Source organism: Procambarus clarkii, chromosome 3, assembly GCF_040958095.1.
Source record: "Procambarus clarkii isolate CNS0578487 chromosome 3, FALCON_Pclarkii_2.0, whole genome shotgun sequence".
Taxonomy (NCBI): Eukaryota; Metazoa; Arthropoda; class Malacostraca; order Decapoda; family Cambaridae; genus Procambarus; species Procambarus clarkii.
In genome coordinates, this window is record NC_091152.1 from 10,749,361 (window position 1) to 10,769,283 (window position 19,923).

General features: G+C 42.6%; 1 protein-coding gene across 2 annotated transcripts in view; it reads right to left on the bottom strand.

Moving 5' to 3' along the window:
- LOC123749698 (poly [ADP-ribose] polymerase tankyrase-1-like) overlaps window positions 1-19,923 on the bottom strand; it is a 91,268-nt gene that overhangs the window by 13,407 nt on the left and 57,938 nt on the right. For both annotated transcript variants that reach the window (XM_069329108.1, XM_069329114.1), the window contains one exon: window positions 1,448-1,741. In XM_069329108.1, the coding sequence (XP_069185209.1) occupies window positions 1,448-1,741 (294 nt within the window). The remainder of the gene's footprint in view (window positions 1-1,447; window positions 1,742-19,923) is intronic.

Sequence of the window (19,923 nt, forward strand, 5' to 3'; positions counted from 1 at the left end):
CCTGGGAGTATGGGTTCGAGTCACTTCTGGGGTGTGAGTTTTCATTCGCATATAGTCCTGGGGACCATTCAGGCTTGTTCGCATTTGTGTTCCTCACGTGTGCCCCAAAGAATGAGGTGATTTGGTGAAATGCTATGCCCAAGATTACCATCCGAGTTGCCGTCGGGAAAGTGGCTCAAATAGCCTTGGCTATCACTTCCTTTTGACGTCTGTGATGGTCAAGTGGATTAAGGCGCCCTGTAGTTACCAGTTGCGTTGCTCCTGGGAGTATGGGTTCGAGTCACTTCTGGGGTGTGAGTTTTCATTCGCATATAGTCCTGGGGACCATTCAGGCTTGTTCGCATTTGTGTTCCTCACGTGTGCCCCAAAGAATGAGGTGATTTGGTGAAATGCTATGCCCAAGATTACCATCCGAGTTGCCGTCGGGGAAGTGGCTCAAATAGCCTTGGCTATCACTTCCTTTTGACAGCCGTGATGGTCAAGTGGATTAAGGCGCCCTGTAGTTACCAGTTGCGTTGCTCCTGGGAGTATGGGTTCGAGTCACTTCTGGGGTGTGAGTTTTCATTCGCATATAGTCCTGGGGACCATTCAGGCTTGTTCGCATTTGTGTTCCTTACGTGTGCCCCAAAGAATGAGGTGATTTGGTGAAATGCTATGCCCAAGATTACCATCCGAGTTGCCGTCGGGGAAGTGGCTCAAATAGCCTTGGCTATCACTTCCTTAACATATATATACATATATATACATATATATATATGTATATATATGTTATATATATATATATATATATATATATATATATATACATATATATATATATACATATATATATATATACATATATATATACATATATATATATATATATATATATATATATATATATATATATATATATATATATATATATATATATATATATACATATATATATATATATATATATATATATATATATATATATATATATATATATATATATATATATATGTATATATATATATATATATATATATATATATATATATATATATATATATATATATATATATATATATATATATATATATATATATATATATATATATATATATATATATATATGTATATATATATATATATATATAGGTGCACCAGGTGCCATCTGCCACCTGTTGCACCAGCTGTCAGATGGTGCACACGGTCTACGTCGTACATTTCACTACTGGTGGACACAAAACCAATTTGTGTATTTTGGTCACTACCAACTAGTGTATGGTGGACACCAGGTGGTATAGTGTCCACCACACTAAACCAACTGGTGTTGGTATACACTATACTAACTGGTGTTGGTATACACTATACCAACTGGTGTATGGTGGTCACTATACCAATTGGTGTATGGTGGACACTATACCACCTGGTGTATGGTGGTTACTATACCAACAGGTGTATGGTGGAGACTCACCCGCGTGATGGTGACCTGAAGACGGAGAGTGACGTCAGGGGAGCACCAGGCTAGTGTCAGCAGGTTCAGGCCGTCGGAGGTGGTGGTGAGCGGTGCTCCAGCTGCCAGCAGGAGGCTGGTGATCCTGCACCGGTTACTGGTGACGGCCAGACACAGCGGGGAGACGCTCCAGCATCCCTGGGGCTCCAGGGACGCTCCTGACCACAACAGCTGACCCGCCTGCTCGGTGTCGTCACACAGGCTGATCACACCCAGCAGCTGCTCGTAGTACACCTCTCCTGGTCCACCCTCAACCTGCACAATGTCACAGTCTTAGACAAATGTCGCTCTTCTTTTTGTTCATGGTGAATCATTACAAGTTTGTAGGTGAGTAAACCTTTAATGTGTCGCTTATGTACTGGACCAGTGAGAACTTGCTTATGTTGAAAGCCGTCCTTTAATAGTTACTTTCTCGAAAAAAGCTCTTGAACATTGAAGGCGGGATTTAACTCTACACTAATGTTGTGTATTTCGTATACTTTGAACCAGAACTAAGTTAACAACCTTTCGTGACGTATGCATGCTGCTTATTCCTCGGTTCTGTTTAACGGATATTGTATTGTAGGGGGACGGGCTCTTATGTCGTGTGGACACGAGCTTGTTCCTACTTGTATCAGAGTACGAGTACTGACAGCCGTCCTTACTAAAGAGCAAGGTAAATATAGAGTCTGCCCTTCAGTAGTTCTTATAGTCATTGTTTAACCAGACTCACCTGGATAGGACCATTCGCTCATCTCCTTGCCTGGGGCCAGTCAGTGTTTAGACACATAGATGAAGGAGACATGTTAATGTCTAACTGTACAGTGGGTCTATAAGCATAGCCTTAAAGTTAGACGCACACAAAAATAAATATATATTGAACATGGCTCTGATAGTATCAACCGAGAACTTTACCAAGGATTACTAGACCCACTAAATTTGGACTTATTTAACACACATGTATACTCTAATATTCACAATATTAACACTGAAATTTAATATACATGAGGAGTATTCTTAACTGGAAATTAGTTCACTGTTATATCTGTTACACTTGCAATTACCAATTGTGGATGAAGCAATATTCTCAGGTCACGGGTCCAGAATGATACTCACACAAGTTTACACCATATACACAAAAGATGGAGAAGTACTAACAATTGCCAGCCGGCACTGGAACATAAAGATATGTGGGAAATTCCTGCATCATTCATAAATTTTATTAAATGTTGGTTTGTATCAGTTTAAGTATGAATAAAATGTTTTAGTTAGTCATGAAAGAGATGACGAAAATGACAACTTTGTTCCAGAAAACTGGATTAATATATCCTGAGTCGTCTACATCTCGATCTCTAAACGTTTCTAGCTAATTTAATATAAAAATCACCAGTCTCAGGACTGGGAATAGTATGAAACTAATCTTTTAAATAAATTATACGTATATTGTAATTCGTGTAATGTATGTAATGACATAATGTATGTAATGTATTGTAATTAAATTGCTTTATGAAATTAAACAAAACCCTCCTCCCAGTTCTCGATATAAAGCACACCATGAGGTGACGCGCGCGGAGGAAGAGACGCCATTCGTGCACTTACACAGGAGAGTGAATCAACATAATGTGGTATTGGTGTCGACAAACCGAGCCTCCCACATCGGTCACTAACTTTACCCACAAGTCCTAGACCGCAGCATGACCAACAAGCAGTCACTATTTGTTGCAATGACTTGACAAAATTGAGGAAAGGGCAAAATTAGTTTTTTTCTATTAGCATAGATTTATCAACCAATTATTTCAGTGTCTAGGAGTAATCGTTACGATGCCAAATAAAACCATCCGCACAGGTAAGAATCTATTATTATTATACTTTATACTCATGTATTACAGTTGTATTATATCTGTTGTTTGTAAATGTTAGGATGTAACACTTCCACAGGTAAATTGTGATCACATGAAGATGCTACACCATGGCGGGATTACGAGGCCGCTATTATTACTGGTATAGTACGGACTGTACACGTGGCTGACGGGTATGGTACAGACTGTACATGTGGCTGACGGGTATGGTACAGACTGTACATGTGGCTGACGGGTATATATACCCGTAGGTTAGGTAGGTTAGATAGACGAAAAAACATTAATTCATGAAAACTTGGCTTATTAGGCAAATCGGGCCTTGAATAGTAGGCTGAGAAGTGCGTTCTGGCTATTAGGTACGACATATATATATATATATATATATATATATATATATATATAACTGAAAACTATATATATATATATATATATATATATATATATATATATATATATATATATATATATATATATATATATATATATATATATATATATATATATATATATATATATATATATATATATATATATATATATATATATATATATATATATATATATATATACGTCGTACCTAGTAGCCAGAACGCACTTCTCAGCCTACTGTGTAAGGCCCGATTTGCTTAATAAGCCAAGTTTTTCTGAATTAATATTTTTTCTCTAATTTTTTTCTTATGAAATGATAAAGCTACCCATTTCATTATGTATGAGGTCAATTTTTTTTATTGGAATTAAAATTAACGTAGATATATGACCGAACCTAACCAACCCTACCTAACCTAACCTAACCTATCTTAAATGGTTAGGTTGGGTTAGGTAGCCGAAAAAGTTAGGTTAGGTTAGGTAGGTTAGGTGTCGAAAAAACATTAATTCATGAAAACTTGGCTTATTAGGCAAATCGGGCCTTGCATAGTAGGCTGAGAAGTGCGTTCTGCCTACTAGGTACGACATATATATATATATATATATATATATATATATATATATATATATATATATATATATATATATATATATATATATATATATATATATATATATATATATATATATATATATATATATATATATATATATATATAACTGAAAACTCACACCCCAGAAGTGACTCGAACCCATACTCCCAGGAGCAACGCAACTGGTATGTACAAGACGCCTTAATCCACTTGACCATCACGACCGGACATAATGAGGTGATAGCCGAGGCTATTTGAACCACCCCACCGCCGGCACTCGGATAGTAATCTTGGGCATAGCATTTTACCAAATCACCTCATTCTTAGGGGCACACGTGAGGAACACAAATGCGAACAAGCCAGAATGGTCCCCTGGACAATATGCAACTGAAAACTCACACGCCAGAAGTGACTCGAACCCATACTCCCAGAAGCAACGCAACTGGTATGTACAAGACGCCTTAATCCACTTGACCATCACGAGCGGACAAAATGAGGTGATAGCCGAGGCTATTTGAACCACCCCACCGCCGGCACTCGGATAGTAATCTTGGGCATAGCATTTTACCAAATCACCTCATTCTTAGGGGCACACGTGAGGAACACAAATGCGAACAAGCCAGAATGGTCCCCTGGACAATATGCAACTGAAAACTCACACCCCAGAAGTGACTCGAACCCATACTCCCAGAAGCAACGCAACTGGTATGTACAAGACGCCTTAATCCACTTGACCATCACGACCGGACAAAATGAGGTGATAGCCGAGGCTATTTGAATCACCCCACCGCCGGCACTCGGATAGTAATCTTGGGCATAGCATTTTACTAAATCACCTCATTCTTAGGGGCACACGTGAGGAACACAAATGCGAACAAGCCAGAATGGTCACCTGGACAATATGCAACTGAAAACTCACACCCCAGAAGTGACTCGAACCCATACTCCCAGAAGCAACGCAACTGGTATGTACAAGACGCCTTAATACACTTGACCATCACGACCGGACAAAATGAGGTGATAGCCGAGGCTATTTGAACCACCCCACCGCCGGCACTCGGATAGTAATCTTGGGCATAGCATTTTACCAAATCACCTCATTCTTAGGGGCACACGTGAGGAACACAAATGCGAACAAGCCAAAATGGTCCCCTGGACAATATGCAACTGAAAACTCACACCCCAGAAGTGACTCGAACCCATACTCCCAGAAGCAACGCAACTGGTATGTACAAGACGCCTTAATCCACTTGACCATCACGACCGGACAAAATGAGGTGATAGCCGAGGCTATTTGAACCACCCCACCGCCGGCACTCGGATAGTAATCTTGGGCATAGCATTTTACCAAATCACCTCATTCTTAGGGGCACACATGAGGAACACAAATGCGAACAAGCCAGAATGGTCCCCTGGACAATATGCAACTGAAAACTCACACCCCAGAAGTGACTCGAACCCATACTCCCAGAAGCAACGCAACTGGTATGTACAAGACGCCTTAATCCACTTGACCATCACGAGCGGACAAAATGAGGTGATAGCCGAGGCTATTTGAACCACCCCACCGCCGGCACTCGGATAGTAATCTTGGGCATAGCATTTTACCAAATCACCTCATTCTTAGGGGCACACGTGAGGAACACAAATGCGAACAAGCCAGAATGGTCCCCTGGACAATATGCAACTGAAAACTCACACCCCAGTAGTGACTCGAACCCATACTCCCAGAAGCAACGCAACTGGTATGTACAAGACGCCTTAATCCACATGACCATCACGAGCGGACAAAATGAGGTGATAGCCGAGGCTATTTGAACCACCCCACCGCCGGCACTCGGATAGTAATCTTGGGCATAGCATTTTACCAAATCACCTCATTCTTAGGGGCACACGTGAGGAACACAAATGCGAACAAGCCAGAATGGTCCCCTGGACAATATGCAACTGAAAACTCACACCCCAGAAGTGACTCGAACCCATACTCCCAGAAGCAACGCAACTGGTATGTACAAGACGCCTTAATCCACTTGACCATCACGACCGGACAAAATGAGGTGATAGCCGAGGCTATTTGAACCACCCCACCGCCGGCACTCGGATAGTAATCTTGGGCATAGCATTTTACCAAATCACCTCATTCTTAGGGGTACACGTGAGGAACACAAATGCGAACAAGCCAGAATGGTCCCCTGGACAATATGCAACTGAAAACTCACACCCCAGAAGTGACTCGAACCCATACTCCCAGAAGCAACGCAACTGGTATGTACAAGACGCCTTAATCCACTTGACCATCACGACCGGACAAAATGAGGTGATAGCCGAGGCTATTTGAACCACCCCACCGCCGGCACTCGGATAGTAATCTTGGGCATAGCATTTTACCAAATCACCTCATTCTTAGGGGCACACGTGAGGAACACAAATGCGAACAAGCCAGAATGGTCCCCTGGACAATATGCAACTGAAAACTCACACCCCAGAAGTGACTCGAACCCATACTCCCAGAAGCAACGCAACTGGTATGTACAAGACGCCTTAATCCACTTGACCATCACGACCGGACAAAATGAGGTGATAGCCGAGGCTATTTGAACCACCCCACCGCCGGCACTCGGATAGTAATCTTGGGCATAGCATTTTACCAAATCACCTCATTCTTAGGGGCACACGTGAGGAACACAAATGCGAACAAGCTAGAATGGTCCCCTGGACAATATGCAACTGAAAACTCACACCCCAGAAGTGACTCGAACCCATACTCCCAGAAACAACGCAACTGGTATGTACAAGACGCCTTAATCCACTTGACCATCACGAGCGGACAAAATGAGGTGATAGCCGAGGCTATTTGAACCACCCCACCGCCGGCACTCGGATAGTAATCTTGGGCATAGCATTTTACCAAATCACCTCATTCTTAGGGGCACACGTGAGGAACACAAATGCGAACAAGCCAGAATGGTCCCCTGGACAATATGCAACTGAAAACTCACACCCCAGAAGTGACTCGAACCCATACTCCCAGAAGCAACGCAACTGGTATGTACAAGACGCCTTAATCCACTTGACCATCACGACCGGACAAAATGAGGTGACAGCCGAGGCTATTTGAACCACCCCACCGCCGGCACTCGGATAGTAATCTTGGGCATAGCATTTTACCAAATCACCTCATTCTTAGGGGCACACGTGAGGAACACAAATGCGAACAAGCCAGAATGGTCCCCTGGACAATATGCAACTGAAAACTCACACCCCAGTAGTGACTCGAACCCATACTCCCAGAAGCAACGCAACTGGTATGTACAAGACGCCTTAATCCACTTGACCATCACGAGCGGACAAAATGAGGTGATAGCCGTGGCTATTTGAACCACCCCACCGCCGGCACTCGGATAGTAATCTTGGGCATAGCATTTTACCAAATCACCTCATTCTTAGGGGCACACGTGAGGAACACAAATGCGAACAAGCCAGAATGGTCACCTGGACAATATGCAACTGAAAACTCACACCCCAGAAGTGACTCGAACCCATACTCCCAGAAGCAACGCAACTGGTATGTACAAGACGCCTTAATCCACTTGACCATCACGACCGGACAAAATGAGGTGATAGCCGAGGCTATTTGAACCACCCCACCGCCGGCACTCGGATAGTAATCTTGGGCATAGCATTTTACCAAATCACCTCATTCTTAGGGGCACACGTGAGGAACACAAATGCGAACAAGCCAGAATGGTCCCCTGGACAATATGCAACTGAAAACTCACACCCCAGAAGTGACTCGAACCCATACTCCCAGAAGCAACGCAACTGGTATGTACAAGACGCCTTAATCCACTTGACCATCACGACCGGACAAAATGAGGTGATAGCCGAGGCTATTTGAACCACCCCACCGCCGGCACTCGGATAGTAATCTTGGGCATAGCATTTTACCAAATCACCTCATTCTTAGGGGCACACGTGAGGAACACAAATGCGAACAAGCCAGAATGGTCCCCTGGACAATATGCAACTGAAAACTCACACCCCAGAAGTGACTCGAACCCATACTCCCAGAAGCAACGCAACTGGTATGTACAAGACGCCTTAATCCACTTGACCATCACGACCGGACAAAATGAGGTGATAGCCGAGGCTATTTGAACCACCCCACCGCCGGCACTCGGATAGTAATCTTGGGCATAGCATTTTACCAAATCACCTCATTCTTAGGGGCACACGTGAGGAACACAAATGCGAACAAGCCAGAATGGTCCCCTGGACAATATGCACCTGAAAACTCACACCCCAGAAGTGACTCGAACCCATACTCCCAGAAGCAACGCAACTGGTATGTACAAGACGCCTTAATCCACTTGACCATCACGACCGGACAAAATGAGGTGATAGCCGAGGCTATTTGAACCACCCCACCGCCGGCACTCGGATAGTAATCTTGGGCATAGCATTTTACCAAATCACCTCATTCTTAGGGGCACACGTGAGGAACACAAATGCGAACAAGCCAGAATGGTCCCCTGGACAATATGCAACTGAAAACTCACACCCCAGAAGTGACTCGAACCCATACTCCCAGAAGCAACGCAACTGGTATGTACAAGACGCCTTAATCCACTTGACCATCACGACCGGACAAAATGAGGTGATAGCCGAGGCTATTTGAACCACCCCACCGCCGGCACTCGGATAGTAATCTTGGGCATAGCATTTTACCAAATCACCTCATTCTTAGGGGCACACGTGAGGAACACAAATGCGAACAAGCCAGATTGGTCACCTGGACAATATGCAACTGAAAACTCACACCCCAGAAGTGACTCGAACCCATACTCCCAGAAGCAACGCAACTGGTATGTACAAGACGCCTTAATCCACTTGACCATCACGACCGAACAAAATGAGGTGATAGCCGAGGCTATTTGAACCACCCCACCGCCGGCACTCGGATAGTAATCTTGGGCATAGCATTTTACCAAATCACCTCATTCTTAGGGGCACACGTGAGGAACACAAATGCGAACAAGCCAGAATGGTCCCCTGGACAATATGCAACTGAAAACTCACACCCCAGAAGTGACTCGAACCCATACTCCCAGAAGCAACGCAACTGGTATGTACAAGACGCCTTAATCCACTTGACCATCACGACCGGACAAAATGAGGTGATAGCCGAGGCTATTTGAACCACCCCACCGCCGGCACTCGGATAGTAATCTTGGGCATAGCATTTTACCAAATCACCTCATTCTTAGGGGTACACGTGAGGAACACAAATGCGAACAAGCCAGAATGGTCCCCTGGACAATATGCAACTGAAAACTCACACCCCAGAAGTGACTCGAACCCATACTCCCAGAAGCAACGCAACTGGTATGTACAAGACGCCTTAATCCACTTGACCATCACGACCGGACAAAATGAGGTGATAGCCGAGGCTATTTGAACCACCCCACCGCCGGCACTCGGATAGTAATCTTGGGCATAGCATTTTACCAAATCACCTCATTCTTAGGGGCACACGTGAGGAACACAAATGCGAACAAGCCAGAATGGTCCCCTGGACAATATGCAACTGAAAACTCACACCCCAGAAGTGACTCGAACCCATACTCCCAGAAGCAACGCAACTGGTATGTACAAGACGCCTTAATCCACTTGACCATCACGACCGGACAAAATGAGGTGATACCGAGGCTATTTGAACCACCCCACCGCCGGCACTCGGATAGTAATCTTGGGCATAGCATTTTACCAAATCACCTCATTCTTAGGGGCACACGTGAGGAACACAAATGCGAACAAGCCAGAATGGTCCCCTGGACAATATGCAACTGAAAACTCACACCCCAGAAGTGACTCGAACCCATACTCCCAGAAGCAACGCAACTGGTATGTACAAGACGCCTTAATCCACTTGACCATCACGACCGGACAAAATGAGGTGATAGCCGAGGCTATTTGAACCACCCCACCGCCGGCACTCGGATAGTAATCTTGGGCATAGCATTTTACCAAATCACCTCATTCTTAGGGGCACACGTGAGGAACACAAATGCGAACAAGCCAGAATGGTCCCCTGGACAATATGCAACTGAAAACTCACACCCCAGAAGTGACTCGAACCCATACTCCCAGAAGCAACGCAACTGGTATGTACATGACGCCTTAATCCACTTGACCATCACGACCGGACAAAATGAGGTGATAGCCGAGGCTATTTGAACCACCCCACCGCCGGCACTCGGATAGTAATCTTGGGCATAGCATTTTACCAAATCACCTCATTCTTAGGGGCACACGTGAGGAACACAAATGCGAACAAGCCAGAATGGTCCCCTGGACAATATGCAACTGAAAACTCACACCCCAGAAGTGACTCGAACCCATACTCCCAGAAGCAACGCAACTGGTATGTACAAGACGCCTTAATCCACTTGACCATCACGACCGGACAAAATGAGGTGATAGCGGAGGCTATTTGAACCACCCCACCGCCGGCACTCGGATAGTAATCTTGGGCATAGCATTTTACCAAATCACCTCATTCTTAGGGGCACACGTGAGGAACACAAATGCGAACAAGCCAGAATGGTCACCTGGACAATATGCAACTGAAAACTCACACCCCAGAAGTGACTCGAACCCATACTCCCAGAAGCAACGCAACTGGTATGTACAAGACGCCTTAATCCACTTGACCATCACGACCGGACAAAATGAGGTGATAGCCGAGGCTATTTGAACCACCCCACCGCCGGCACTCGGATAGTAATCTTGGGCATAGCATTTTACCAAATCACCTCATTCTTAGGGGCACACGTGAGGAACACAAATGCGAACAAGCCAGAATGGTCCCCTGGACAATATGCAACTGAAAACTCACACCCCAGAAGTGACTCGAACCCATACTCCCAGAAGCAACGCAACTGGTATGTACAAGACGCCTTAATCCACTTGACCATCACGACCGGACAAAATGAGGTGATAGCCGAGGCTATTTGAACCACCCCACCGCCGGCACTCGGATAGTAATCTTGGGCATAGCATTTTACCAAATCACCTCATTCTTAGGGGTACACGTGAGGAACACAAATGCGAACAAGCCAGAATGGTCCCCTGGACAATATGCAACTGAAAACTCACACCCCAGAAGTGACTCGAACCCATACTCCCAGAAGCAACGCAACTGGTATGTACAAGACGCCTTAATCCACTTGACCATCACGACCGGACAAAATGAGGTGATAGCCGAGGCTATTTGAACCACCCCACCGCCGGCACTCGGATAGTAATCTTGGGCATAGCATTTTACCAAATCACCTCATTCTTAGGGGCACACGTGAGGAACACAAATGCGAACAAGCCAGAATGGTCCCCTGGACAATATGAAACTGAAAACTCACACCCCAGAAGTGACTCGAACCCATACTCCCAGAAGCAACGCAACTGGTATGTACAAGACGCCTTAATCCACTTGACCATCACGAGCGGACAAAATGAGGTGATAGCCGAGGCTATTTGAACCACCCCACCGCCGGCACTCGGATAGTAATCTTGGGCATAGCATTTTACCAAATCACCTCATTCTTAGGGGCACACGTGAGGATCACAAATGCGAACAAGCCAGAATGGTCCCCTGGACCATTCTGGTCCATATGCCCAAGATTACTATCCGAGTGCCGGCGGTGGGGTGGTTCAAATAGCCTCGGCTATCACCTCATTTTGTCCGGTCGTGATGGTCAAGTGGATTAAGGCGTCTTGTACATACCAGTTGCGTTGCTTCTGGGAGTATGGGTTCGAGTCACTTCTGGGGTGTGAGTTTTCAGTTGCATATTGTCCAGGGGACCATTCTGGCTTGTTCGCATTTGTGTTCCTCACGTGTGCCCCTAAGAATGAGGTGATTTGGTAAAATGCTATGCCCAAGATTACTATCCGAGTGCCGGCGGTGGGGTGCTTCAAATAGCCTCGGCTATAACCTCATTTGGTCCGGTCGTGATGGTCAAGTGGATTAAGGCGTCTTGTACATACCAGTTGCGTTGCTTCTGGGAGTATGGGTTCGAGTCACTTCTGGGGTGTGAGTTTTCAGTTGCATATTGTCCAGGGGACCATTCTGGCTTGTTCGCATTTGTGTTCCTCACGTGTGCCCCTAAGAATGAGGTGATTTGGTAAAATGCTATGCCCAAGATTACTATCCGAGTGCCGGCGGTGGGGTGGTTCAAATAGCCTCGGCTATCACCTCATTTTGTCCGGTCGTGATGGTCAAGTGGATTAAGGCGTCTTGTACATACCAGTTGCGTTGCTTCTGGGAGTATGGGTTCGAGTCACTTCTGGGGTGTGAGTTTTCAGTTGCATATTGTCCAGGGGACCATTCTGGCTTGTTCGCATTTGTGTTCCTCACGTGTGCCCCTAAGAATGAGGTGATTTGGTAAAATGCTATGCCCAAGATTACTATCCGAGTGCCGGCGGTGGGGTGGTTCAAATAGCCTCGGCTATCACCTCATTTTGTCCGGTCGTGATGGTCAAGTGGATTAAGGCGTCTTGTACATACCAGTTGCGTTGCTTCTGGGAGTATGGGTTCGAGTCACTTCTGGGGTGTGAGTTTTCAGTTGCATATTGTCCAGGGGACCATTCTGGCTTGTTCGCATTTGTGTTCCTCACGTGTGCCCCTAAGAATGAGGTGATTTGGTAAAATGCTATGCCCAAGATTACTATCCGAGTGCCGGCGGTGGGGTGGTTCAAATAGCCTCGGCTATCACCTCATTTTGTCCGGTCGTGATGGTCAAGTGGATTAAGGCGTCTTGTACATACCAGTTGCGTTGCTTCTGGGAGTATGGGTTCGAGTCACTTCTGGGGTGTGAGTTTTCAGTTGCATATTGTCCAGGGGACCATTCTGGCTTGTTCGCATTTGTGTTCCTCACATGTGCCCCTAAGAATGAGGTGATTTGGTAAAATGCTATGCCCAAGATTACTATCCGAGTGCCGGCGGTGGGGTGGTTCAAATAGCCTCGGCTATCACCTCATTTTGTCCGGTCGTGATGGTCAAGTGGATTAAGGCGTCTTGTACATACCAGTTGCGTTGCTTCTGGGAGTATGGGTTCGAGTCACTTCTGGGGTGTGAGTTTTCAGTTGCATATTGTCCAGGGGACCATTCTGGCTTGTTCGCATTTGTGTTCCTCACGTGTGCCCCTAAGAATGAGGTGATTTGGTAAAATGCTATGCCCAAGATTACTATCCGAGTGCCGGCGGTGGGGTGGTTCAAATAGCCTCGGCTATCACCTCATTTTGTCCGGTCGTGATGGTCAAGTGGATTAAGGCGTCTTGTACATACCAGTTGCGTTGCTTCTGGGAGTATGGGTTCGAGTCACTTCTGGGGTGTGAGTTTTCAGTTGCATATTGTCCAGGGGACCATTCTGGCTTGTTCGCATTTGTGTTCCTCACATGTGCCCCTAAGAATGAGGTGATTTGGTAAAATGCTATGCCCAAGATTACTATCCGAGTGCCGGCGGTGGGGTGGTTCAAATAGCCTCGGCTATCACCTCATTTTGTCCGGTCGTGATGGTCAAGTGGATTAAGGCGTCTTGTACATACCAGTTGCGTTGCTTCTGGGAGTATGGGTTCGAGTCACTTCTGGGGTGTGAGTTTTCAGTTGCATATTGTCCAGGGGACCATTCTGGCTTGTTCACATTTGTGTTCCTCACGTGTGCCCCTAAGAATGAGGTGATTTGGTAAAATGCTATGCCCAAGATTACTATCCGAGTGCCGGCGGTGGGGTGGTTCAAATAGCCTCGGTTATCACCTCATTTTTCCGGTCGTGATGGTCAAGTGGATTAAGGCGTCTTGTACATACCAGTTGCGTTGCTTCTGGGAGTATGGGTTCGAGTCACTTCTGGGGTGTGAGTTTTCAGTTGCATATTGTCCAGGGGACCATTCTGGCTTGTTCGCATTTGTGTTCCTCACGTGTGCCCCTAAGAATGAGGTGATTTGGTAAAATGCTATGCCCAAGATTACTATCCGAGTGCCGGCGGTGGGGTGGTTCAAATAGCCTCGGCTATCACCTCATTTTGTCCGGTCGTGATGGTCAAGTGGATTAAGGCGTCTTGTACATACCAGTTGCGTTGCTTCTGGGAGTATGGGTTCGAGTCACTTCTGGGGTGTGAGTTTTCAGTTGCATATTGTCCAGGGGACCATTCTGGCTTGTTCGCATATATATATATATATATATATATATATATATATATATATATATTAGTATATTTTGGTAGCAGTCTTTCCTGTAGACATATATTATTAAATATGACCGAAAAAGTAAGATTAATATTTCTAACACGAATTTTCTCAATCTTTCGTACATTACGCTTCACTGTTGGAGGTAAATCAAAAATCACTTCTCCAAAATTCATTTTTAATTTCTAGTCTGACGCGACACGGGCGCGTTTCGTAAAACTTATTACATTTTCAAAGACTTCACAAATACACAACTGATTAGAACTTACGTCTCTCTGATATTATATCTACATTTGAGTGAGGTGGGAAGGGTGATGTGGCATTAACACAAGACAGAACAGGAGGGGATATTAATAGGGTATTAAAAGTATCAACACAAGACAGAACAGAAACAATGGGTATTGAATAGAAGTGTTTGTAGAAAGCCTATTGGTCCATATTTCTTGATGCTTCTATATTGGAGCGGAGTCTTGAGGTGGGTAGAATATAGTTGTGCAATAATTGGCTGTTGATTGCTGGTGTTGATTTCTTGATGTGTAGTGCCTCGCAAACGTCAAGCCGCCTGCTATCGCTGTATCTATCGATGATTTCTGTGTTGTTTACTAGGATTTCTCTGGCGATGGTTTGGTTATGGGAAGAGATTATATGTTCCTTAATGGAGCCCTGTTGCTTATGCATCGTTAAACGCCTAGAAAGAGATGTTGTTGTCTTGCCTATATACTGGGTTTTTTGGAGCTTACAGTCCCCAAGTGGGCATTTGAAGGCATAGACGACGTTAGTCTCTTTTAAAGCGTTCTGTTTTGTGTCTGGAGAGTTTCTCATGAGTAGGCTGGCCGTTTTTCTGGTTTTATAGTAAATCGTCAGTTGTATCCTCTGATTTTTGTCTGTAGGGATAACGTTTCTATTAACAATATCTTTCAGGACCCTTTCCTCCGTTTTATGAGCTGTGGAAAAGAAGTTCCTGTAAAATAGTCTAATAGGGGGTATAGGTGTTGTGTTAGTTGTCTCTTCAGAGGTTGCATGGCTTTTCACTTTCCTTCTTATGATGTCTTCGATGAAACCATTGGAGAAGCCGTTATTGACTAGGACCTGCCTTACCCTACAGAGTTCTTCGTCGACTTGCTTCCATTCTGAGCTGTGGCTGAGAGCACGGTCGACGTATGCGTTAACAACACTCCTCTTGTACCTGTCGGGGCAGTCGCTGTTGGCATTTAGGCACATTCCTATGTTTGTTTCCTTAGTGTAGACTGCAGTGTGGAAACCTCCGCCCTTTTCCATGACTGTTACATCTAGAAAAGGCAGCTTCCCATCCTTTTCCGTCTCGTAAGTGAAACGCAGCACGGAACTCTGCTCAAATGCCTCCTTCAGCTCCTGCAGATGTCTGACATCAGGTACCTGTGTAAAAATGTCGTCAACATACCTGCAGTATATGGCCGGTTTCAAGTTAATGTCGACTAAGACTTTTTGCTCGATGGTACCCATGTAGAAGTTTGCAAACAGGACACCTAGGGGAGAACCCATGGCGACCCCATCTACTTGCTTATACATGTGCCCATCCGGGCTCAAGAAGGGTGCCTCTTTAGTACAAGCTTGGAGTAGTTTCCTCAGAATACTTTCTGGCATGTCAAGAGGAGTACAGGCTGGATCACGATACACTCTGTCGGCTATCATTCCGATTGTCTCGTCCACAGGTACGTTGGTAAACAGCGATTCTACGTCCAACGAGGCTCTTATCCCTGTGGCCCGTGTGCCCCGCAGTAAGTCCACAAATTCCTTTGGAGACTTCAGGCTGAAGGCGCAAGGAACATAAGGAGTCAGCAGGCCGTTGAGTCGCTTCGCCAGTCTGTACGTGGGTGTGGGTATCTGGCTAATGATTGGCCGAAGTGGGTTTCCAGGCTTGTGCGTCTTGACATTTCCATACGCATATCCAGGTTTATATTCCCCAATGATCTTTGGCAGGTGGAGTCCGGATTTCTTGGCGTTCACAGTTTCGATCAGTTTGTTGACCTTTGCTTTTAATTCGGCTGTAGTGTCCTTCGTTACCCTTTGGAACTTAGTTTGGTCAGAGAGTATGATGTTCATTTTCGCCAGATATTCGTCTTTTTTAAGAATGACAAATATTGGCGACTTGTCACCTCTCCTGACAACTATCTCCTTGTTCTCACGAAGGCTTTTAGCTGCCGCTTTAAGCTCGGGGGACAGTATGGTGCTTCTGTAGTTGCCTCGATTCTTTCCTCCTTCTGCAATAAGTTCTGCTTGTAAGGTATCTTTGGTAGTGACCTTCTTTTGTGTCTCGATATATATATATATATATATATTTATATATATATATATATATTTATATATGTATATAGATATATATATATATGTATATATATATATATATATATATATATATATATATATATATATATATATATATATATATATATATATATATATATATATATATATATATATGTATATATATATATATATATATATATATATATATATATATATATATATATATATATATATATATATATATATATATATATATATATATATGTCGTACCTAGTAGCCAGAACGCACTTCTCAGCCTACTATGCAAGGCCCAATTTGCCTAATAAGCCAAGTTTTCATGAATTAATTGTTTTTCGACGACCTAACCTACCTAACCTAACCTAACCTAACTTTTTTGGCTACCTAACCTAACCTAACCTATAAAGATAGGTTAGGTTAGGTTAGGTAGGGTTGGTTAGGTTCGGTCATATATCTACTTTAATTTTAACTACAATAAAAAAAAATTGACCTCATACATAATGAAATGGGTAGCTTTATCTTTTCATAAGAAAAAAAATTGAGAAAATATATTAATTCAGGAAAACTTGGCTTATTAGGCAAATTTGGCCTTGCATAGTAGGCTGACAAGTGCGTTCTGGCTACTAGGTACGACATATATATATATATATATATATATATATATATATATATATATCGTACCTAGTAGCCAGAACGCACTTCTCAGCCTACTATGCAAGGCCCGATTTGCCTAATAAGCCAAGTTTTCATGAATTTATTGTTTTTTCGGCTACCTAACCTACCTAACCTAACCTAACTTTTTCACTTCACTTTAACGCACTTCTCAGCCTACTATGCAAGGCCCGATTTGCCTAATAAGCCAAGTTTTCATGAATTTATTGTTTTTTCGGCTACCTAACCTACCTAACCTAACCTAACTTTTTCAGCTACCTAACCTAATCTAACCTAACCTATAAAGATAGGTTAGGTTAGGTTAGGTAGGGTTGGTTAGGTTAGGTTAGGTAGGGTTGGTTAGGTTCGGTCATATATCTACGTTAATTTTAACTCCAATAAAAAATAAATGACCTCATACATAATGAAATGGGTAGCTTTATCATTTCATAAGAAAAAAATTAGAGAAAAAATATTAATTCAGAAAAAACTTGGCTTATTACGCAAATCGGGCCTTGCATATTAGGCCGAGAAGTGCGTTCTGGCTACTAGGTACGACATATATATATATATATATATATATATATATATATATATATATATGTCGTACCTAGTAGCCAGAACGCACTTCTCAGCCTACTATGCAAGGCCCGATTTGCCTAATAAGCCAAGTTTTCCTCAATTAATTTATTTTCACTAATTTTTTCTTGTGAAATGATAAAGCTACCCATTTCATAATGTATGAGGTTAAGTTTTTTTTATTGGAGTTAAAATTAACGTAGATATATGACCAAACCTAACCAACCCTACCTAACCTAACCTAACCTATCTTCATAGGTTAGGTTAGGTTAAGTAGCCGAAAAAGTTAGGTTAGGTTAGGTTAGGTAGGTTAGGTAGTCGAAAAAACATTAATTCATGAAAACTTGGCTTATTAGGCAAATCGGGCCTTGCATAGTAGGCTGAGAAGTGCGTTCTGGCTACTAGGTACGACATATATATATATATATATATATATATATATATATATATATTTATATATATATATATTTATATATATATATGTCGTACCTAATAGCCAGAACGCACTTCTCAGCCTACTATGCACGGCCCGATTTGCCTAATAAGCCAAGTTTTCATGAATTAATTGTTTTTCGACTACCTAACCTAACCTAACCTAACTTTTTCGGCTACCTAACCTAACCTAACCTATAAAGATAGGTTAGGTAGGGTTGGTTAGGTTCGGTCATATATCTACGTTAATTTTAACTCCAATAAAAAAAAATTGACCTCATACATAATGAAATGGGTAGCTTTATCATTTCATAAGAAAAAAATTAGAGAAAATATATTAATTCAGGAAAACTTGGCTTATTAGGCAAATCGGGCCTTGCATAGTAGGCTGAGAAGTGCGTTCTGGCTACTAGGTACGACATATATATATATATATATATATATATATATATATATATATATATATATATATATATATATATATATATATATATATATATATATATATATATATATATGTTTCATTGAATATGACCGCATATTCTGTACCTACCATGAACACCCAAATCACGGAACTATTTACTCTACCCACCATGAGAGTAAGGACAAGACAAGAACATATCGATGCCAACACAGAAGACAATGTCCAACATAACAGGCCAATTACACTGAATTAATCTTTGTGTTTGGATAGGAGATGCCTCGTATGGGCCAATAAGCCTTCTGCAGCCCCTATGTTTATCCCTTATGTATCCCCCCCATGTTTTCACCTTCATTGTATTATCACCTGACCTAATGCGGGTATAAAATCAACTAGTATTGTAAGATCTGTTCACTTGAGAATGAACCATGGAGGTTCGAAACGTCGTGCAAATTATACAAATCAGTGTAATACACTCTATAGTAAATCACTTCTTTTATTCACCTTAAAAGTACGAAAATGAGTTTTGGAGAACTCCTATTTCAATTAAGCCCTGATGCTAAGAAAATAGTTAGAGGGATAGAAGCCCTAAACCAGAAAATAATAAATACAGAATATGCGGTCATATTCAATGAAACATGTTTGAAAGAAAACCTGCTGCCAGTATACACCAATATATATATATATATATATATATATATATATATATATATATATATATATATATATATATATATATATATATATATATATATATATATATATATATATATATATCTATATATATATATATATATATATATATATATATATATATATATATATATATATATATATATATATATATATATATGTGTGTCGTACCTAATAGCCAGAACGCACTTCTCAGCCTACTATTCAAGGCCCGATTTGCCTAATAAGCCAAGTTTTCATGAATTAATGTTTTTTCGTCTACCTAACCTACCTAACCTAACCTAACCTAGCATTTTTTGGCTACCTAACCTAACCTTACC